The following is a 22,568-nucleotide window of genomic DNA, read 5'->3' as shown; positions in this document are numbered from 1 at the left end:
ACCTGCACTCCCTCCTTTGCAGTCCTGATGAGATGGAGTGCTTCTGCTAGAAACCCCAGTTGTGTCTGCCTGACAATTTCTTCTCAAACTTCTTTTTAGTGTACAGGAGATTTGTTATATCACCTTTGCTAAGCAAAGAACATAGTTTACAGGGCTCCTAATAAGCCACTGGTGATGTAAATCTTAGAGCACTGCCGATGTGGCAAGGACACTGAAAAGTTTTATGTTTTAGTAATGAGCACAGTACATGGAGCTATGTTATTTGGGCACGCTAAAACATTCATAGCTGCTGGTTAGGTAACAGTCACATGCCAGACAATGACATGTAAAATAAGGGCAGCTCAGTTAAGCCGTTTCCTGCAACTTAACTGGGCCACAGACAGGGACAGGAGGAAATGAGATTATTCTTGGAAAGTTTCTAAGTTCTGTCCAATTAATAAATTTGAATGGAAAAAGGGGCCAGGTCCATTTAAGAGGAGGAACAGACTGCAGTTGTCTAGGCATAGACACAGCTCACTACTTGATCCAAGCAAAAATTTGAAAAGTCTAAAGAGAATGCAGTGATTTGTTCATCACAAACTAATTCCCTGTATCAAGTTCAGGTTAACCATCAAGTTGACTTTGGCCATCTTGCCTTTAACATGTCTGCTGCTCCTTGCCTGCAACCAAGCCTCTCTGACAGGAGAACGTTTTCAAAGTGAGCGAAGCATAGCCGAGGAATTCCTGAGAGGAACAAACAACAAAATAAGGTAAGAATAGTTCCAACACAACTGCCCATAACAGCAAACAAGGAGGAAGTATTTCCAAGAAGATTTCTTTTTCCCCCCCAAGTAATTAAAAGAACTCTGCATTTTTATTTTTTTAAGTGGGATGTTTCCCAGTCTTACATACCAAAATCATTTTCCTGTAATGGAAATTTTGTCACATTGGAGCATTTGTAAATTACCATACACACACAATTAACTGCAGCTAAGTAACTCTAAATGGAACAACACCTTTTTCTACACTTCTTTGCTTAAGCCAGTGTTGTAGGACAATAATATCTGGATTACCTAGATAAATATAAAGAGTACTGTAAAAGGATCAAATATAAGAATGTAAGATAAGATCAAATGCCAATTTCCAATCAAGTATGAGAAAACCACATCTGCTACTGTTTCAACATAAATAATTACTTCTTTTGTGAGGGATGGGGCATAGTTTGAAGAGATGCTGTTTGGCACTTACACCACTAAAATAACTTCAAGGTTACCATACAAGTCCTGTATTCACAATGTGGTATGACAGATTGATTCTTTTACTGCAGATGATCCACTGTGTTGTTCAGTTAGTAGATAAAAGGCAACCAAGTTCTGACTCACTAAAATAAGATTTATGAATGTTAAAGAATGATTTAGAGAAAGGGTTAAAAGAACAACAGAGGATTAACTGCAAAGTCACAGAATACAGAGGAACGCAAAACAAAATGGATTATGAGTTATCATTCCTGCATTTTGTATGCCAGATCTTAAGTTTTTGACTCTGTCTCTTGAATTACCTAACAGTTATAGTAACCCTGGAAGAAAAGTTTTAAGAGTTTATCACTTTGAAGCAGACCAGTATTATTTAATCATTTGACCTTGCTTCTGGTCATTTGATATGTCCCGTAGATATTTATTGGTTCAAAACCCACATCTAAGAAGAATTTTTTACAATGTTGAAAAATCAGTTTTGATAAAGACCTAGATTTACTTGCAAAGTCCTTGCCATACCTAGACTGAATCTTTTAAGAGCAAGTCAACATTGCAAGGTATATTATATAAGCTGCTATTTCTCTTCTACTCCAGTTATCCCCTTCTCAGAACTCAGAATGTTCTTTACTTCTCAAACCAACTTTGAAACGCGCTTTTCTTCTTCTTGCAATATAGATACAAAAGGTGTTCCTTTGTCAGAAACTAAGTGGCTCTCTTGTGGAAAAACACTCACATTGGCAATAGATGAGGTAGCTTCCCTAGCTTCAAACAGTTTACTAGCTATGATGAACCTATTAATTGAATTCTATTTAACAATCCAATACCCAGACAACTTAACTTATTAGGTATCATTTTTGACATTCTTTAGAAATCCAAAGCTTAATGGCTTTTAAACAGAAGAATTCTCGTTTTAAAAATCTAGTCAACGTTAAAGGGTCATGGTTTATCAAGCAGCCTTGCTGCTGAAGACCATCTGGTGCCTGAATTTTCTCAGAAGTTTTCAATTCAGTATTTGTATGATGCCTAACTCAAACCAAATCCCCCTTCCACAAAAAGCAGCCTTTTCCCTCCCTCCTACCACCCCCAGAGAGAAAAAAATAGGGGCCGTATATTGGGAAAGATCCTTAGAACTTAGTAGTATTAGAGAAGTTTATTACTGCAGATGAAAATCATTATGATATAGGAGTTGTAAGTGGCGTTTAAATTGCAGACATTTGGACTAATAAGCCGTAAGTTTATTTCTGAATTCCAACATACAAGGCTTTCAGTGCCAGGCATTTTTTATTATTATTTAGTTTAAAAAAAAAAAGAAAAAGAAAAAAAAAACAACAACAAGATGGACCACCACACATTGAAAGAGTTATCCTCAGGCAACAACATAGGAACAACTCTCCTGAGGACATAACAAAGGCTCTGTGCATTCTCACATATCAGAGCCAAGAAATCTGCCCACGCCAAAGGTATTCTTTGCTACTTCGGAATGCAGCATTAATTAAATGTCGGTAAACAGGATCTCTAATAAGTTGCATCCTTCTGGTTGTTTTCTGACACTATAAGCATTTGCACAATAGGACAGTGTTGTCAGGGAGGACTGGAATCTTTAGTTTTTCAAGTGGCAAGGGCCTGGCAAAAAGATCTTGCTTCGTTTTCAAACAAATCAACAAAAAGCTTAAGGCTTTAACTTAAAAAGAAAAAAATAAAATGAATCTATAGCTATTTTCAGTCTTCCCCCAACCAAAATAGAGCTACTCAAATTTGACAAAATTGTGCCCAAAAAAAAAAAAAAAAAAAAAAGATCAAAGGCAGTGCCAATATTTAAGCGTTCTTCCCAGTCAGCTCTGCTAGTTTCATGCCATATGTTCAGGAGAAAGCCAGAAGCTGTGACACCTACAGCTGTTCTGCCGTTTAGCATCTGATGAGCGTGTGTGCTTTTGAACAGCGTTATATTTGGCCTGGAACGCAATCCCTCTCCTCCAGCACACCTCGCAGTCCTACCCAGCCTCCTCAGAGCCCTCTGAAGCGGCACGGGCAGGCAGCTGAGCTGGGGGCTCCCCAAGGCCGGCCAGTGCTCAGAGGAGCCAGCAGCAGGCGGTGGCTGGGCTGCCTCCGTAACGGCAGCACCAGCCATGGGGCAGCACCACAGCCAGCGAGAGCACAGGAATTCTCAGTCAGCACTTCCTAGGGGATCACCTCCCACGCTGGTGTCTTACACTGACCTGTTGTCTTACACCGACTCAGATGTCCAAGTGGATCAGGCAAGACGTACCACAACCCCCAAACCACACCAAGTAAACCACCCCATTGTTCTCTCTTTCCTTATTCAAGAAGGAGGAACATCTGTCAACCTTCCTGTTCACAACTTAAAGCAATTTCACTGGCCTTGTGACAAGGGCATCCAAGGGGAGGATGAAAAATCAAGTTCTGGCCCTGCCCTCAAGACCACACATTTTAAGAAATGAAAACTGGGAGGAAAAAGGATCATTTTCCTGTCAGCCATAGCTGCTGCTGATCTCAGCTCATGTCAGACAAGCTCTGAGAACACCCACTGGTCTGGCTCCTGCACGGTCTGACAGGCCTCCCTGTAGTGTAAGGTGAAAAGAGAAGTGTTGAAACTTATTTGCAAATTTTAGGTGTCTGCTCCTCAGAGGTTACAGGTCCAATGAAGAACATCTCCAATGTAGAATTTATTCTCTATAAGTAAAGCCTCATGCTGAAAGACAGACTGACACACAGCTTAACTCCATACAATCTATCCTCAAGGACAGCCAGCAGTTTTCTAGCTGATAAACATTTTAAGCACTCCTAATTTAAAGGGTAGCTTTAACTTCTCTGGCAAATAAAAAAAAAAAAAAACTTGTTGTAGTAAAAATTCTCAAATTTAGGCATTTCCTCATTGCTCCCATCACAACAGAAACATTAAGAACAGTGGAGAACAGGAAGGCAGGAAGCATAGGCAGGATTTATCCCCAAGTTATGTTTTTCTTTATGCATTTTCCTATGGGAAGTCCTTGTTTTAGAAACCTGATGAATTTAAGGCTGGATTATTTAGGCAATTCGCGCGTGTTGTCTGTGTGGTGATAACAATTTCCCTTATCACAGATCATCATCTACAAATATAGACTGGAAGAGCCCGGAGACCTTCTTGGATAGAATAAGAGAAGACAGACTACTTCTGAACAGTTCACCTTGCACTTGACTGAGATAAAATGTGAGCCTCTGAACAGCAGGGCTCAGTCCCTTCTGAACAAGTGGGACTACTCTTAAAAAGCAATCAGATATTATATTGTGCTCCAAAAAGCCTATCTGCTCACATATGTTTATACAGTTGTTACGCTGCCGTTCTGAAACAGAAGCCTCTCTAATTTTAGATTCAATGTAAGCAGGCAAGAAATGCTCTGCCCTTATCATTAACTTCATCTTACCAAACACACTTACAGAGCATTTAGTTCAGATTACATTGGGCATGTGTCAACAGACTTCTGTTTGTAAAAGAGGAGCTACTGCTTCTAGCTTTTACTCTGCTTCACCTTTTTCACCCCTATTGCACATTTTTTCATGTATTAAGCTTCAGGGTGCTTTTTGTAATTGCTGAATGATCCAATAGTATTCCACTGAAGATTTTGAGGCCACATTAGAAATCCTTGGCCAATCGATCTTTCCAGGTTTCCTGCACAATCTCAATTCAGTTTTAAAACCACATAACAAGTGTGGGTTTAAAAAACAAAGTGAAACATACTTCGTCCCACGTGAGTTTTTGCAATGAAGAGCTACATCATTAACATATGAATTTAGGTGCATGATTAGTTTCAGAATGGAATTCAACCTAAGGAAAAAAAGGTTTTCCTTCACCCTTGTGGCTTCTCTTCCCCCACAGCATGCTACGCCTACAACTCCTTGCATTAACAGGCACAGAAGCTGCAGTGCATTTTCTCCTGTGTAAGAACAGCGATCAGATTCCTCCACTGTGGCAATTTTGGAGCTGACGCTTCCACTACCACAGACTATGGGAATAAAGTTGGTTGCTATGTGTGCTTTGGAAAAAATGAAAAAGGTAGCTCTGAATGCTGCAATTTAGAATATTTCTATTCTGTACAGAGAAGACTGAACAAAACAGTAAAAGCTTTGGGGATGCAAACTAAAAAAATATTTGCAAGTCAAACAAGTTGCTTTCTGTACAAAAGTCAGCTTTCAGGAAGCTTGAGGTCCATGACAACCTCTTATTTCCATTGTTTTCACTTGCATTTGGAATAAGGATGTCACAATTAAAGGCTGCATGTTTGACACATTAAGCTCACACTGACAAAGTTACAGATAAAATTGTTCCCCCTTGTACATTTGCTGTGCCTATCAAGGAGATCAAAGTCCACCTCACTTCAGATGTTTACAAAGATTACTACTGCAGAAAGCAAACCATTCCATTGAAATATCTAAATAACATTAACATGTGTGCCATCAGTTAGAAAAGCATAAAAATAACCTAGACTCAAAACAATTGTTTTGATGTTCTCACAGCAAAGCAGTTCTGAGGAACGCTAGACAACCAGCTTGTCCCATTCTTTATTATTCTGATCCTGTAACTACTCCCTAAAATACAACTAAATTACATGACTGGGGAGCAGGATGATAGCGGTAGGAGAGCAGGCAAGCTTCAAATCCAGATCCATAGCTAGCGTCATAAGTAAACAGTGTCCCCAAGTCTACTCTTTGTATCAACAGAAATTGAATTAAGAAACAGAAGTGCACAAATCTGTAAAAACAAGAATGCCACTTAGTTTTTCTAACAAAGTTGCTAAGTTTTTTGGAGGGGCTCTTTCTAAAATGGGATTATTCCTTTTTTCATAAAATAGTATTTTTACGACATCCAGTACTATTTTTCCCCTTCTCAAGCCTCACTGTTTCTTGGGACTATCCATACATTACTTTAAGTTATGCTGTAGCATTAAAGTATAATCCTATGCCACAAGGTTCTGCAAGGTTATGAAGAACCTGCTGATCCTACTGATTATCTATCTATAAATTATCCCTTGTAGGAGACTAAAATTATCATTGATGTTCTAGCTATCCAGTACGATGTTCCAGTAGTATCACTTCTGTTGCTCTAAAACATTATTTGCTACTTGTGACGGATTTTCAGAAATTCTTTAGGAACAAATCTTACTGCAAGCATGCAAGCCTCAAGCTCCTGAACGCATGAAATTGATTAGAAATAAGTTAAACTTAGAACTAGCTTGGATTTCCTCTTTTAGGAAGCCTGCATGTTAAAGGGCACTGCTTATTTTCACAAAAACAGCAACAGCTTCTTTCCAAGACATACCAGAACAGCTAACCTTATGGCAGTCCAGGAGGATAACTGTGGTTCCAACCTGTAGATATAGCCAGTAAGCATCAGCTGGTGTAACACCATTTTGAAAACAAACATCTTTCAGTTCTTACTGAATTGACGCGTCAGATTTTGTCAGTTCACTTCCCACAAGCCACTACTTCTTGATGGCCACTCCATTAGTTTAAGCCAAGTACAAAGCTGAGCCCTGCAGTGTCATGGATGAGAATGAAAGACCCCTGGTCTTCTGACACACTGTCAGGAGGGGAACTGGCTTTGTCTCAGGAGCGAAGGCCATGCTGGTTATTTGGTTTCCATTACAAGTGCTTCCACTGAAATTTCTGCATTTTTTTTTTCTTACAATAATCTACACTTCTTGTGTATCACAGGCTGCCAAGAGCTGGAAGCAGTCACAGCAAGAGAAGAGGAAACCAGGCAAGAAGAAAACGTGGGCAATGACTGGAGATCAACAAAACAGAAAACACAGGGATGAGAAAGCTATAAACAGGGAAGTCAACTCAATGATGAGCACTACAAAGGTAAACAACTTGACTTTACTGCCTAAGAACACCGTAACGGATTATTTTTTTTTGGAAACACCTAGCTCAGAGACAGCTCAGCCCTACTAATGTAACGCCCCAGTATCCACACAAAGAATGGCTTGTGGTCAAGTTCAAGGCATAATGTGAGATGTATTCAACTGGAAAAATATTTAAACTTAAGTGGATTATTAGCCATTACACCTTGAGAAACTGTCATCCTTAATAATCCCCAAGTGCTTTGGGAACTCCAGCACAGAACTGCACCTACGGTGAGGCTCCTGGGTAGCAGCCAGCTGTTGCTTATCACACAGCATTGCACAGATAGGAAACGATGGCCTCTAATATTGCAGTAGATCCCTAGGAGGCTTTAGATGCCAACACAACAGAACATTTCAGTTCATCCCAAGGATGTAGACATAATCGACTATGTCTTGCTCAAAAGAGAGGAAGCAACTCTAGATGCTCTGAAATTCTGAACCTCTGACTAGTGTTTCAGTGTGCTAGTGCTTCATATTTGATTAGCTTGCCCGGCAGACAAACCATCAGACTACGCTCCCTAAGGTACCTGAGAACGCACAACCTCTTGCTATCAATCCTACTTACAAGATTTAAAAAACATATACAAACACGATAATGCATAAATAGGAAATCTAATGCAATAAAATAGGAAGAAGCCAAGAACTTCACCTTCAGAAAGGCTTTAACCTACAGCTTAATTCCGTATCGATTCATACAGAATTAGATAAATTTAAGTGTTTTGCCACTCAAATGCTCTAGCACGTTTTCCCTCTCCTTAAAACAGGCACGTACCCTGCACAGATCCTCTTCTTGGCCATATCTCCGTTTTTTTCTGATCTGTGTATATCTCCATCAGTCAGAGGCTTGGGGAAGAAAAGTGAGATTGAGAAGGGCAGCTGGAGCACACAACAGGGGACTGCAGCAAAGTTACCATTGAAATTTTTTTCCCCCACATATAGTTCCCAATAAAAAAGAGATGATGTCCATTAATAAATTTGTAGGCACTGTAAACTACAATAATAACTTTTAATTAAGCAACAATAAATTTATTTTAAAATTTGAAGTTTCATAAACCATGAATTTATAATAATTTACCACTCCCGTATTACTTTGTACAAGAATTAACAACAGCCTCCATATCGTATTTGTTCCACCATACTACAAATGTCATTTTCTATTTAATTCTAAAGCAGAAAGCAGCATTTAACCTCCACAAAGGTTAATACTCTTCCTTAGCCATGAATTATTCTGGTTACATTTTTTTCTGAAGTATGCAGATGTCAACAAATTCTGGAAAAGGATACTAGATCCAGGTGGAGAAGAACTCCTGCATAAGGTGTAAATCCTAAATACCATACTACAGCAGGCAAGAAAAGTTAGTTCTCTCTCCTTCATTTCAAGACAATTAAAAAAAGAGAATGGAAAAAGTTGAGCTTGTGAGATACGTATTAAAAAAATGTAGGTCAGGCTTAGAAGTTTGACCTACTGATCTTCTTTGCTTTGGCAGAAGTACAAATTGAGTTTACATAATGCTACTCGCATCTAAGTGCTGGCTGGGAACTAAATGATACAAATGTTTTTAACAAGCCTAAGTCTTTAACAGGATTCCATTTTTCAGATTTCAAACAGTTTTAAATCCTTATTTTGTGGTACAAAAAGAATCAAAGCTTTGATAGTGCTCACAGGCATTTCTGAGATAAAGAATACCACCTCAGTTTTACTGAGGAAAGAACTGCAGCACTACCACAACAACTTTCCAGCATCCAAAGTCAGTCATGCCGGCTGCTAGAGTTGAAAGGAAAATACTCATTATTGGCTCCCAGATCTGCACTCCACAAATTATGTTTTTTTCAGCACTAGAGGAATTCCACAGGATTTGGTGACACACAAACTAACAGTTTTGTATGTTCAGACACTACAGAGAAAACAGAACATTCACCTAACAGACAGAGTTAATTTGTACTTGTTAAAATGCAAATGTAAAACATCAGTTCCTCCATGGACAAAACCAACCAGATCTCTTCATCCCGGCCCTGGCAAGCTCAAATAACCAGGCTGACACAGCTCTCTTTCAGGAGATTCTTCCTACACATAAAACAGTTCCATATGTTTAAATGTTGAGCAAGCACAACATTAATTCATTACAACAATGCCTTAATATTAATTTTTCTCGTGCCCTAAGGCCTGGTCAGTTGCAGAACCCAAACACAATTCAAGCCCTCTGCTTTGTCAGATTTTTACATCCACTTGAAAAACATCTAGAGTCATGGAATGGAAATGTTAAGGACAGCACCGCACTCCCAACAGAGGCACATCTACTAACAGGCTGCTCTTGTCTTCAGACCATTTGGTTTCTACATTCTTTACCAGGCCTTACCAGTTCTTATTCAGTTTTGTTCGTGGTTTTTACAGGCACTGGCAGCATCGCTAAACCGCAAACACTGGTAGCAGTGCCTACATCTTATGGCAGGTCCTGATTCCCTCACTGCCCAGATCAGCAACGTACCACAGAGCACCACCTCTCCGCCTCTGCCTCCTGCACTCACACCTGGGACACCTAAAGGCAAGTGTATTATTGGAAATTATATTCCAGAACCTGACTTCAAACACCTCTGATGTTCACAACGGCTTTGCAGATTGCTTTTTAATAGTTGCCTATTTCTAAGCCATGACAGCACGTAACTCTTCATTCTCTGTATCATCAGAGCATTCTTCCATATTTGCGGTACACATCCCAAACAAGTCAGTGAAGGGCAAATAACTTCTCCTGTCACAGTGACTGCGTGGCATGGTGCAAAAGAATCAGAAAAAAAAAGGCATTTCAAGGAATTACATCCTATCACGCCACATCATTTTCTGTTAAGAGATGGGACAAGCATGTTGTGGCTTGAGAATATTGCAAGGTATTTAACAGATGATCACCACAACCCTTCTGAGAAGTCAGTTACACATAAATCAAAGAAAACAAAGCAGTATCTACTTCAGCACATAGCACAGTAATTGCTCTGTGGTACAGTTCCTCCACAGAGCAGCACGACACATTACCAGGTTCTCAGCACAGACCCTGAAGGGCCACACTGATTTTTGAATATCTTATCACTACATTTTCCAGCAGACAACTGCTGTTAGAAAAATGGTACCAGCTGGAACTCAAGTTTGTACCCTTTTTAAGTTGTTGATACTTTATTTAGCAATACCGGTTGACTCAAGTACCTTCATGTGGCCTTGGGCTTGTTTCATGCATAGCCAGAGCTCCAATTAGAGAAAAAACATTTCCATAGCAGTTTGATCTGAAGCCCAGCAGGAGCTGAAAATCACTGCCAGGTCATATCACCTGCAATACCTCATAAGCTGATCCTAACAAAGCAACTGTTTGAAGTGTGGGGAGAAATTCCTCAGGAGGAGGTATCAAAAGTGGTGTAATAACACTGAACGGCAATCATCTCCTACATGGGGTTAGAGCACTTACTGCACAAGAGCAGCGAGTTAATGCCTAATTAACTGCGGAGCTTCCATTGGGCATAGCTTGCTCCGTGGATGCCGCTGACTCTGGATTCATACCTCACAAATAACACCGCAACCGAGTATTCAAAACCAAGAGTTACACAGAACATTTTCAGAAGATACACGGAAAATTAGCATTTGTAAATGAAACAGAGACAAGTGAAAGCCACAACTTACTGTCATACTGTTACCACCCAGCATGGTACAGAAAACTACAGGACATAAGTATTTGCTTTAGAAGCATCCACCAGAATTTAGCACCCTTAAATTCTGACACTGTTTTATTTAATGACTGCTACAGCAAAGGTACATTTTGTACTATAAATTGGAATCAAATGCACAATCACGCTACACAGAAAGGGATGACTAAGTCACATAAACAAATGGATAGCTTAACTTTCTGAAGGAGGATTTTGTTTGATTAAATTCCTTCAAATTATTTGACCTATTTTAAAAGCATTTCAAATCAACCCCCCACATGTACAGCTTTTAACATGTCTAACTTGAACCATACGTGCTATTCATATCCTTTTACCTATAAAGGGATCAAGTGCTGATGCTAGAATAACTTGTATCCCCCTTCCTCCCCTACTGAAGGCAAAATATCAAAGTCATTAAAGAGCATCCCACACGAAAAGGAGATATATGGAGATAAAACTATCAGCTTTTGAAATTCATTTCTGAAGTATACAGATACAAGAGCAAAATTCATTACTACTGAAATCAGTGGGAGTTTTGGCATTGACTTAATTTAAAGCCAACTCTGCCCTTACTTCTTGCACAGAGCATCAGGTCAGAAAGAAAAGGATGCCTGTGCAAGAAGACCAAGGTTTCCACATGGGAGTTGTCAGTACTCTGTGCTTGCGCTAAACTTCACTGAGAACTCTGAAATTTCATTTCCATCTTTCCTTTATAATCTTAAAGAAATACTTGAAGCCACGTGAAGGAACAAGTCTTTCAAAAATACATAGAGAAAGCACCAAATGAAGGCTTGGACCCACATCCACGAAGGTGTATTTCCTTTCTGGCCTAACAACAGATAAGCATCTGAAACCTTCAGTGCTCTCAGTTGTACTCAATCCTCATAATTACAACACTGGAGAGGAATTTATATAGCCAACATTTTTCAACTGACTACAAAGCTTTTTCTTAAGAGTAAGATTTAGGAGACAAATCAGCCCTGGTCTCTGCATAACAGAGCCTACCTTAAAGGAGGAGGCTGTTTTAAGGAGCCTACCTTAAAACAAAATACTTAATCTAGATTTTCCAGAAAAGTATTAAAGCAGCTAATCTGTTTCGCTATCCAGCAGAAAATCTGTATTTCCACTGGAGTAAGATGTACATGCTGTTTAGCATTTGAATCAGAATAGATTTTTTTTTTTTAACCTGAAACATAAACCCAGGTTTCCAATCTTAATGGCTGTAAACAGCTCCAAACGAGCTGATGCAGTGCTGTCAGCCCGGATTTGCAAGACCTCTGCTCCATGCAACACTCAAAGAGCTGCAGTACCGAGCAGCCCAGGCTGCTTCACGCTGCCTTTCACAACTCCGAGGACAGCATTACTCTCCTTTCTCCTTGGCACTAGGCTGACTTGTAGAAGCAGAATCTAGAATTATTCCCGTAGGAGATGAACCCAGGGACACAGAGGTTAAGTAAAGAAATAGTTTCTTTCACCAGCTGAGAGCACAACGCTTCAAAACAGTACTTAGCTGTACGGATGGAAGTCGGAGGGATTGAATGCAGTTCAAGTGTGGTATTCTGCTAAGTGTCCCTGGATCTCGCTAGCAGCTGCGACAGGGTTTACGGTCAGGGCAGCGTCTTCCTGGGCCCTCCTTCACGGCAGCCTCTGGCTACTGAGTGGCACTCAGAAACATTCCCCTCATAAATCAATACTACAGTGTTTACTACAGGAAGTCCTTGATTCAATGGGCATCCGTGCACTTCCTTGCTTTGCCGTTTGGGCAGAAGGCTCATTCGCGAAGCTCTAAGTACTAGGAATAAACATTTACATTGCTTTTAACCTGAGGTCTCATGATAGAGGACATCAAATCTCACATCAATAAAAATCTACAAAATGGTCATTAAGGAAGCAGTCATATGACAGCTAGCTCTCCTCTGTGACTTTAAAAAGCCATCAGCTTGCTTGGCTTCAAAACACAGCAAAAGAGCCAGTCTCAGGTCCATCAAAACATGATTTAAAAAGTCAAGTGCTTCAAAAAAATCCCTACTGATTTTGTGTTTGCCAGCTTAATTAAAACCAAAACTTCTTTGTACCCCTAAAAGCAGTATGGGATAGGAATGGCACATGATTCTCAAGTAATCATCCATCAAGTGACTCAGAATTAGTGATTTCTGGGAACAATACATCAAGAAGCTATTTTTGTTTTATGAGTAGATATTAACCAGTTTTCTTTAACAAATATATAAGTGGTCTGTACTTAGCTCCCCAAAGACCTTTTTTCTCCTCCCCATGAGCAATTACTTCAAAACAGTTTTTATTACCTCACTTCTGTACAGGCTGAGAGAATCCAATATCTTCAACACTGCATAGGGTTTATCAACAAGAGGAATGACTTAAGACAGATGTATTTAAACATTTCAAATGAAGATTATTTTATTTGACTTTAAGACCCTAAAGAAGGGCTCCTTGCTGCAGCACTGCTGCTAGATGGACCTGTAACAGGAAAGAACCAACTACTTTATGTAGCCATAGGCAGGAAAATCACCAGAATTAAGTATAGAGAGGAATGAAAGCATCTAGGGAGATCCTGAATGCCAAACTTTGGGAAGGGAAGGGACTTGTTGCTCTTCTCCCAGGCAGGGAAAGCCAGGTTCTGTCCTAGGCAACTAGAAGCTGGACAAGCAAGTCACAAAGATGAAGATAGGCTGGTCAGAGGGAATGCCCAGTCACCTGTCTCTAGTTGGCAACTTTTTAAATATGCTACTTCATCAGAAGAAAGCGAATACAACCCCACTGAAAACAGCTCCGTCCTCTCACGGACAACAAACATCAGGCAAGATGCAAGACGGAGGGAGAAAGTCTTTAAAGCCCTCTGTAAGAATTTACCACAGAGAGCTTTACCCCTTTTTCCCTTCACCTGCGGTTTGCCTGGAGATCAGAAGCGTGAGCCAGCTTGACGTGCAGCACACCAGCCTGCCTTGCCTCCCTGACGAGGGCACCGGGCTCCTCGGGGGCAGGACGGCCAGGAGCGGCTCCCCTCCGGCACCACGCGTGCCCTACCCGCGGGCTGCGCTGCTGGCAGCCACCAGCAGGACGAGCAGAGCCTCGCTCTTCAGGGAGCGCAACGCCGGGCTCCAAACTAACGCCAGGCGAGCTGCAGGCTCAGAAGCTGGCAGAAGCCAGCCGGCACGGCACGTCCTGCGCAGGGTTTGCGCCTCCCCGCACCGGGCACAGCGGCAGGACCCGACCCGCCGCTCCCACAGGACCGGGCACCGGGCACCGGCAGCCCCCAGCCCCCGACGCCCCCTCACCCGCGGACTCCCCGGTGTTGATCCAGTCGGGGTTGGCCAGGCTGGCGATGGCGAAGATGTCGGCGGCCAGGAAGAGGCATCCTGAGATGATGGTCAGTTTGTCCATCTCCGGCGGCTCCCGGCTCCGCCCGGCTCCCCCCCGCAGCGGGCCCGGGCCGGGGGCGCCTCACAGCCGCGGCTCCATGGGCCCCGCGCTCCCCGCGGCGGCGGCGCCACGAACGGGGCCCCCGGGCCGAGCCGGAAGCGAACCCGGCGGGCGGGGGGGAGCGGGCGGCTGCTCCGGAAGGGAACCCCCCCGCCTTCGGGCCGCGCCGGGCCGGGCGGGGCTTACCGGGGAGGCGGGGCTTTGCCTGGGGGCGGGGCCTGCCGCGGCCATACCGGGAGCGGCGATCGGAGAGAGGCGTGGCCTCGGGGAGGGGGCGTGGCGTGCCCCGGGCTGCTGCCTGAGGCGCGGACCCCCCAAACCCCGAGGGGGGCCGTGTCCTGAGGCGCCCCAATTCCCCCCGACGCTCCCCAGTCTCCCCCACTTTGTTTTTCACTTTTCAGCCCGTCCTTTTTCCATCCCGAGCCGAAATTGCTGTCCCTGTACTGGGTTGGGAAAAAGAACTAATTAATCTTGTGAACTCGCCTAAATACCTCAGTTTTTCATGACAAGCTTCTCTGTGGGTTAACCCATACCGGAGGGACAGGGAAATGCTTGGAGGCAATAAAGGATGCCCCAAATGTGGGGAGGCAGCCCAGCTTCGGGCACGGTGACTGCCTGGTTGGTATTCTGACTGGCATGGCAATGTGAAACACTGTCCATTTATCAGACAGCCCCCGCATCCACAAGTGCTTATAAAATACCTGATTGCAGTGATGTTTTCTGCCAGCAGCAAACACCCACCTGTTTGTACAGAGGAGTGGAACTGGACGTATACGAAAGTCTGAACTGACCCAGAAGCCAAGCAGGCGACTGTGCTGTTTGTTTTTGTCTCTAATGCAGATGGAACGCTGTACCAACAAAAAGGAGATGTTAGGAAAGTAACCTTAAAGTGTTCAACAGCAATCAGTGAGCCTTGCTATTTGGAGGACAATACTTGTATTTATTCTCCTAGCCTTGACAGATTTTCGTAAGGGTGGAGAACATAATAGGGCTTTTGATGAAAAACAGCTGAAATTGTTTCCTTCTAACAGGGAACAATTGGTGTGTGGCAGAAGAGGGAGAACTGAGATTTCGTTTAGAATACTTTAAAATCATATTGCACTAACAATGGGAATCCAGCAGTCTTGAAAAGAAGTTATTTCCAAGAATCATCTGTAACTATCCTTTAGTTAAACCAGCTTTAAATGGTGTTTAAATAATTTCAGTGCAAGCATTATGTAAAAGTCTGCCTCAAAATTAGTTTATCATTAAATAACTCAGCTTCACGGCAAAGGGAGTAAAGGAAGGAGGTGTAGAGAGGACAAAGAAAAGGCAGATTTATTTCACTGGCTTCTGACACACAAATCTGAAGTCAGAAATAGTGACAGAATACAGTCTTCATACCTTGCAGACTGTGTGGTCAGTTACTTAATTTTTCTCAGGTGTATTCAGAGGCAAACATATGCCAAAGGATGCTGTGTGAAGTACACAGATTCTCTGGGAAGTCTTGAGGCCCTGTGCAGGGTTGAGATAGTGACAGACAGGCAACCTAAGTTACCTTGAATAACTCTTGAGTAGCTCCTCCAGACTGCAGCAGTCCCCTGGGTGCAGCCACATCCTTGGCTCATGCCACATGTCCCTGTGCCTGCGCCTCTGTCCAGCAGACTCCTGTTCACCCATTGCAGGGGGCTCGGAATCTGCCCGCCTCAGCATTCTGAGCAGTTAGTAGGCGTTGAGGTGGCCTCCTTGTCTGCCGGTAGACTTTTCCTCTACAGGTCATCATGGAGGCATAGTGCATTTCCAAGAGGCTCACCGAAGACATGCCTGCCCAGTGATTTTGACTGCATAGAAACATCTCTTTGCCTGGATTCAATAGAACATAAACTTGGGCTACAGGTGGGGATGAAACTAAGGATGTTTCAATCTCTGTTTCTTTTTCCTCTTAATTTCCAACTCCTCAATCCTGCCTTGATACTGTTCTTCCAGTCCTAAATTTCAGTTGTCTGAATGTTCTGTCAGTCCATCTCCTTCACAGAGTCCCATTGCCCCACATTTTCATAGTATCAAGAGATATTCCTGCTCTTGAGGTTGAGTATTTGAAGTGGAATCATAGGCAAATGACAAAAGGAAATGAAAACTTCAGCAGAAGAGTGATGGATAAGATCCTGTGCTACTGCCTGCAGAAACTGCAGAATTTAAGGATGACCTTGAAGAAAATCAGTACAATGTTAGGGGAACTGTAATGTAAATTCTGTGACAGAACAATGACTGAATCCAGATAATTCCCATAGAGACTAAGTAGACTGATACTGTGTATGGTTAAAGGAAGAAAAGTCTGAAAGTGAAATCACAGCATTGTCTTTAAATGTTTTGTGGGCTTTGAATTAGTCACAGCTTTTATGGCTTTAAAACTATTATGCCCAGCAAGATAACTTACATGAAAATAAACTTAAAATCAGGATTCTGGCTTCATATTAGAGTTACCTGGATTTGTTACTAGCATTTTTTTTACCCAGTGGTGATCATTTGCAGACCTACAACTGTTCAAGAACTTTAATAGAATTTGCTGAAAAGTTGTGGATAGAAATTGATATAAAACAGCCCTGCATCCTAATATCATCTGTTTGCCTTCATTGGCCTGGGAGTTAAATACTCATCCTGGAAGCAGGAAATGAGCATTCAGTTCCCCCTTCTGGCTGAAGGAGACTGAAACTCAATTATTGAAGAGAGCAAGAACACCCTGGGAAAGGCTTAAATCCCTTCCATTAATACTGCACCACTTTACATAAATTCCTGAGCTGGTCAAAGAGTAGCAGGCCAGACATCTGACATCTCAGAATTTTGAGACTGTGTTCCAGTGTCAGTGTTCCTTTGCTTTTCTTAAGCAGCCATGAAAATTAAATACTTCATTCAAATCAGATGTAGTACTCTGCTCATCAACAACAATCCTGCATTTGTCATGGGGAAGGAAAAGAAAATTTGAACCCTTTCTGCTTCCTTCTCTGTTTTTCTGTTCATCAGCCAAACTGACAAATCACACATTCACATTACTATACTTTTAATCCTAATTTCATATATTCGATGCTGTCAATTAGAGCCTGATCCAAAGATTTACAGAAGACACTGGAAAGGTGATGAAGGTTCCATATTTTACAAAAGAGAAAAATAGTGGGAATTTTCATTAAGTGATTTCAGACAGCTGGAGACAGACATCTCCAGCAGTTCAAGTTATTACTGTAAGAAGTAATATTTAAAGATTACTTAAAACAGAGTATTTTATAACTCATCTTTAACAGAAGATGGCTTATTTTAGGAATCTTAAGCATTTGTGTGTCCATCTTAACTTTTCCTTGTTATTGATGAGGAGAACAGGCTTGAGAGAACGTAGTTTATTACTCTATTATATTTCTTGGTGGAGATGCTAGGATAATGTTGTTTATATTGTATTACCCGTATTATGCATTTTAACGGATAGTGGATGCTCAAGAGTATTTTATTTTTGCAGGTGCTAAATATGGCAATTGCATTTGCTGCTCTCACGTTGGCAGTAGGGTATGAAACTTATGTGCGGGAAATTCAGAAATCAATCTCCTCCGTAAATATTGATATGAAAAATTCCATTTTTGGTAAGAAGTCAATCCTTTCTTCAAATTCTTAACAGCTGACAGCTCCTTTGCTCTGTGATTCTGTACCCTGTTCTCTACTTTCCCTGAATATATTAGCCTTTTTAATGAATATTTAAGTAAGAAAAGTATTAGATTTTTTTTGTTGTCAAAAATGTGTGACTTTTAAGAAATAAGTTTCTAAATAAAAAATACTTTCAAGATATTTATTTGCAGAGAGATAGTGTATGGAATAAACTGACTTTTTTGAGTGTTGTCATTATAGCTTTTTGTCAGCTACTCAGCAGGCAATGCTTCTAAGAGAAGCAGTTAAGGATGAGGGACTTAACTGTTTAGACAATCAAGAACGGGTGCAGCTTCTGCTAAATGTCTCCTTAAACATTTTATTGAATGATGATATCACAGTTTAAACTATTCAAATTTTCCCCTCACTTTTCAAAGGACAATCACCAGCACTGGGAAACATTACTCAGCACAGACGGAGTACAGAATTAAGGGCAAATATTAGGACGGGCAAACAAGGACTAGGTCTTATAATCATACAGAATGGACCATACCTCCAGATAATGTGCCTTGTTGAGAAGAGCTCTGCAGCTAAAGATGGAAAGCTGAAACCAGGTAAACCAACCAACCGAACAGTAATATTCAAATTTAACAGCATTAAAAATATTGCCATTCTGCATTTATGCTTCAGGCCTGTCTCTGATTTATCTAGACTTACATAGATCAAAAGAAACTCAATTTAAAAATACAGAGCAAAGAAACTAGCACAAACCGTATAAAGCTCAGTGCCAACACGTCACTGTAATGGAATACCTGTGATCTTAAAATAGCTGATAAAGAGGACTATTTCATAATCAGATCAAGGTTTAAATCTTTATATTATTCTGCAGATAAAACAGATTTCCTATTCATCAGCAGGTTTGTTCAAAAATAGTTTGTCTATTACCGTTATATACAATGAAACTTTAATTATTTCTTTCTTTGTTCAGTGCATTGTTGTTCAAATAATTTCATTCTACAAGTAATGCAAAACTTCCTGAGGGTGTGAAATTAGTTTGCCTTATTGTTTGCTTTTTATTTCTCTTCTTTATAGAAATTGTTAGAAAGTGGTAATGGACTAATCTCTATGCTCTGACAATCCATAGAGGTGTTCCCCTTCCTAAATGTTTTAAACATGAGATGTGCCTTATGAGTACTAACAGACTATTACTGATTAAGGTTTCTTGTGAAACATCAGACACCTATATTAGGCTTGTAATTGAAATCTCTGTAAATTTGACTGCTTCATATGGGTCCCTAGACCACTTACATTAGACTCATAAACTACAGTTTGGGGATGATAGTGTGCTACGTTACTACCAAATATTAAATAGTCTCTAACGTAGATAATGAAACTAAGACTTGATGGTAATGAACTAATTTAGGATTTACTGGCTGTCCAGTGAAAATGCTTATCTTCAAATTAGAACAATTTCCCCAGCATTGTCCTTTTAGTTCTGGCAGTTCTTTCTTCTCACATTTCGGTTACAGTTTTAAGCATTAGGATGAAAGATCCACATTACTGCTTATAGTTTATTAAAAGAGCTTGTGTGATTCTGTTGAATTTAACAGGGATAAGGTAGAAGTTAATGCAGGTAGCAAGAGGCACTAGTGTCTTAAAATCCTACAACTAGACTCACCAAATACATATGCTAACATGTATGCTAAAAAGAAGAAATAGGGCTGCTAAGTATAGGTGCTTCCTCTGAATACCTTCATGCTGCAAGAGGTTATCCCAACACAAATCTTGAGTGGCCACTGAAGGATATTATTTAGCACAAAACTGAGAGGTGAACTGAAAAGCTAGGTAGTGTATCAGACTATAGATGCTGAAGCAGAGGCAAAACTATCTTATGTCTGCAATTCAGAAATACCTTTGATTTGCCACAGCAGTGTTATCAGCATAGTATGGGCAGAAAATCAGAATTCTGGTGTTTAATAGATTATTTCAGTAGTTTCTTGGAGAAGTTTTAAAATATATGGACATTTACAGCTATGTATTTTGAAACAAGTAACTCACATGATTTACCTTTCTGATTAAGTGAAGCTGAGAACTTACATACCACTGTTGGTAAAAAGTTTCCTGTTGCTTTTTTGGTATCTGATATCTTGGTATTTGTTCCAGAAATTCTTTTGTGCCCCAGTAGAACCAGTATCTTGCTAGAGTGGAGAGAAAGTGTGATGATAATGGAGCAGGAGTAGCTAATGGAAAAAGTAAATGAAAATATGGTTCAAATACAGACATCTGTAACCCAAAAATAGTTAAAGAAAAGAGAGCAGAGGGAGAGAAGCTCCTTGATCTACCTATTATGGTAGCAGACAGCTCTACTGCTTATTCAAATCCCCTATGTTGTTCTGTTGCAGTTCAATACATGTTTATCGATAACTGCTCCTCTTCACAACAGGTAATGTTACTGATCAGAGAATTCACCATGGTACCTTTGTCTTCCCTAATAAAACACCACAGAAATGCAAGGTAACACTGAATAGGCAATCTAAAGTATGGTACATTGACTCAGAAACAGCCCAAAGCATGTAACTCAACTGCAGCTTTCCTTAGCATTGTAAAAAAGTTCTTGACAGAGCTGTAAAGAACTTTTCTTTCATTAAAAAAAAGAAAGCAAAAGTAAAGTTGCATCCAGTTGAGGAGCTGCTAAACACGCTTTAAAAAAAAAAGTAAAAATATATCAATTAAGACTATTTTGTAATATGGACAAAAAAAAACCTTGAAAGAGTCTTTAAAACTGATTGCTGTCAATTTTCTTCCTTGGCAGGTGATGTTCTAATAAAGATTGGACATGCTGACGTTTTAGGATGTACTCTGCAAGAGCTTCGGAAAATCCTGCGCAATATTCCTGTAGGGACTACTCTACAAATCAGGGTTTACAGAAATTTTATTGAAGTACCTCAACACTGGCAGAGTGCAGTTGAATTAATACCTGAAGTAAAGCTTCCTGTGATGACAGAAGAGTAAGAAACAAGTGTTGTACATAACTAGAATTTCATACCTTGCTTATTATTCTAGCAAGAAAGAGTATTAGCGTTTTAATTTCAGGGGTCTGTAAAGATTTTTACTTTCTCTCATGGAGAATTGTAATTTGAAATATCAAATACCAAGAGAGATGTTTGCTTTTGTAGTTTCATTCAAGACAGGGTCAAAATACATATTATTTTAGACATGTCCCTTTCTCCATAGAAACCATAAAAATTCTGGTTGCCAATAATTCCCCTGAAGTCCACGAGGCTAGATTAATTTGTAATGGCCAAGGATGTAGATGCTTACACGTAACCAATGATCTCAAGATGGAGGTCTTGCTAGAACCATGTTAAAAGCTAAACTGTTTCTTAATAACTCAAACTACTGACAGCAGCAAGTAACATTTTAAATTCATTCTGAGTGGAAAAGCACCTATCTTGGGAGAACCACTACATAAATACAGCAGCTTTTAAAACTGTATTGCTTGCAATTCTAAAGGTGGTTCATACAGCAAGTGTAATTAATCTAGATGGGATACATGGCAGTTACAAGTTTTCCTGAGGCACAAAGTTACAATAGAAACCTCAGAGATAAGGGAAGGAACGTAAGTATGAAAAACAGATAATTAGGCTGGAACAGCCTAACAATGAGACAGAGAGGAAGCTCATGCAGCAAAAGGGTTTCTAAAAGATTAAACCTGTAGGCTTATGTTTAAATAAATCGAAGCATTTACTATTCCGAAAGAGCAGGTAAAGGATAGCTTGCTTTTCTTTTGACCAAGTGACAGCTTAGCCACTAGAGTCCAAAAGAAACAATGTGCAAACGGTAATGGACAATAGTATTACTTTGGTATTAGAGCATCTACAGAACTAATGAATTTGTCTCTGGAACAAATATTTGCAAAAAGTAAGACTCCATGATTAGGCAAGGTAACTAAATGACTAAGGGAATTATTACATCTGAGTAATCCCACATTGTATCCTTTCAGCACAAGTGAAGACACTGAGGATGAAGACATTGGGACCAGTAGTGATGATGATACAGACTTGGAAACTTTTCGGTATACATCTTCCCAGTCATCCTGTTCTGAGTTTACTCATGAATTATCATCAATATACAAGAGTTGACATGTATCTGATACAATCCAGACACTTACAGAAGGGAGAAACAGTGGATGTGACATTGCTCTTCATAATTGTGTTGACGCACTGTGCAATTCTGAGTTTGATGCTAGTGGTGTTGGACCCCCTTCATATCGGGCTGTGGAAAACAGTGAGACCAGTTCCTCTTCTCACTCTTCTGTATAAGACACAACCTGTCTGAAGGAACTTGCCTTTGCTTTGGAATAAAACTTCAAAACTTTGACTTCTTCAGAAATTGTATTTTTTTTAATACATGCCTAGACTTCCAAAAACACAGAAGTCCTAGCATATTTAAAATTATATGATAGCTATACAAATCTGTTTTAGCAGTGCCCTCCCACCTCTCAAAGGTGTCTGTCAATACTAGTTGTGGACACAACACTACAAAACACTGCTACCTCTGCAACTCTATTCATCTGGAACTAGTAATCTCTAAGAAGCTATAATATAGTTATTTTTGAAAGTAAGTTTCTTCATTTATGCAACACAAGGGTGGTACAGGTACAAAGTTCTGCAAGAGCTTTTCCTGTTCCTATACAAGAATACGTAGA

General features: G+C 40.5%; 2 protein-coding genes across 5 annotated transcripts in view; one reads left to right on the top strand and one right to left on the bottom strand.

Moving 5' to 3' along the window:
- MOSMO (modulator of smoothened) overlaps positions 1–17,742 on the bottom strand; it is a 34,263-nt gene extending 16,521 nt beyond the window's left edge. For 3 of the 4 annotated variants that reach the window (XR_011803695.1, XR_011803694.1, XR_011803693.1), the window contains exons 1-3: positions 15,792–17,742; positions 14,996–15,102; positions 635–723 (exon numbers count right to left, since the gene is read on the bottom strand). Coding sequence is in view for 1 of the 4 variants with exons in the window: in XM_027469565.3 (XP_027325366.1) it covers positions 14,110–14,215 (106 nt within the window). In the remaining 3 variants the exon portion in view is untranslated. Of the gene's footprint in view, positions 1–634; positions 724–14,109; positions 14,618–14,995; positions 15,103–15,791 lie in introns of those variants that run through there. The other variant, XM_027469565.3, reaches the window with a different exon arrangement.
- Positions 16,000–22,002, top strand: PDZD9 (PDZ domain containing 9). Its single transcript, XM_013098490.5, has 5 exons — positions 16,000–16,129; positions 17,739–17,859; positions 18,298–18,474; positions 20,673–20,868; positions 21,864–22,002. The coding sequence occupies exons 2-5, from the start codon at positions 17,748–17,750 to the stop codon at positions 22,000–22,002; spliced, it is 624 nt and encodes a 207-aa protein (XP_012953944.4). The 5' UTR covers positions 16,000–16,129; positions 17,739–17,747.
- The last annotated feature ends 566 nt before the right edge of the window (positions 22,003–22,568 follow it).

Source organism: Anas platyrhynchos, chromosome 15, assembly GCF_047663525.1.
Source record: "Anas platyrhynchos isolate ZD024472 breed Pekin duck chromosome 15, IASCAAS_PekinDuck_T2T, whole genome shotgun sequence".
NCBI lineage: Eukaryota > Metazoa > Chordata > Aves > Anseriformes > Anatidae > Anas > Anas platyrhynchos.
This window is presented reverse-complemented; position numbering and strand designations above follow the sequence as displayed.

What these genes read in the sequence shown, in the direction of transcription:
- PDZD9 (XM_013098490.5), top strand. Translation starts at nt 17,748, where the DNA reads ATGGCAATTGCATTTGCTGCTCTCACGTTGGCAGTAGGGTATGAAACT. An exon ending in AGATGGAAAGCTGAAACCAG is followed by an intron (nt 18,475 to 20,672) that starts GTAAACCAACCA and finishes CTTCCTTGGCAG; the next exon opens with GTGATGTTCTAATAAAGATT. An exon ending in CTTCCTGTGATGACAGAAGA is followed by an intron (nt 20,869 to 21,863) that starts GTAAGAAACAAG and finishes GTATCCTTTCAG; the next exon opens with CACAAGTGAAGACACTGAGG.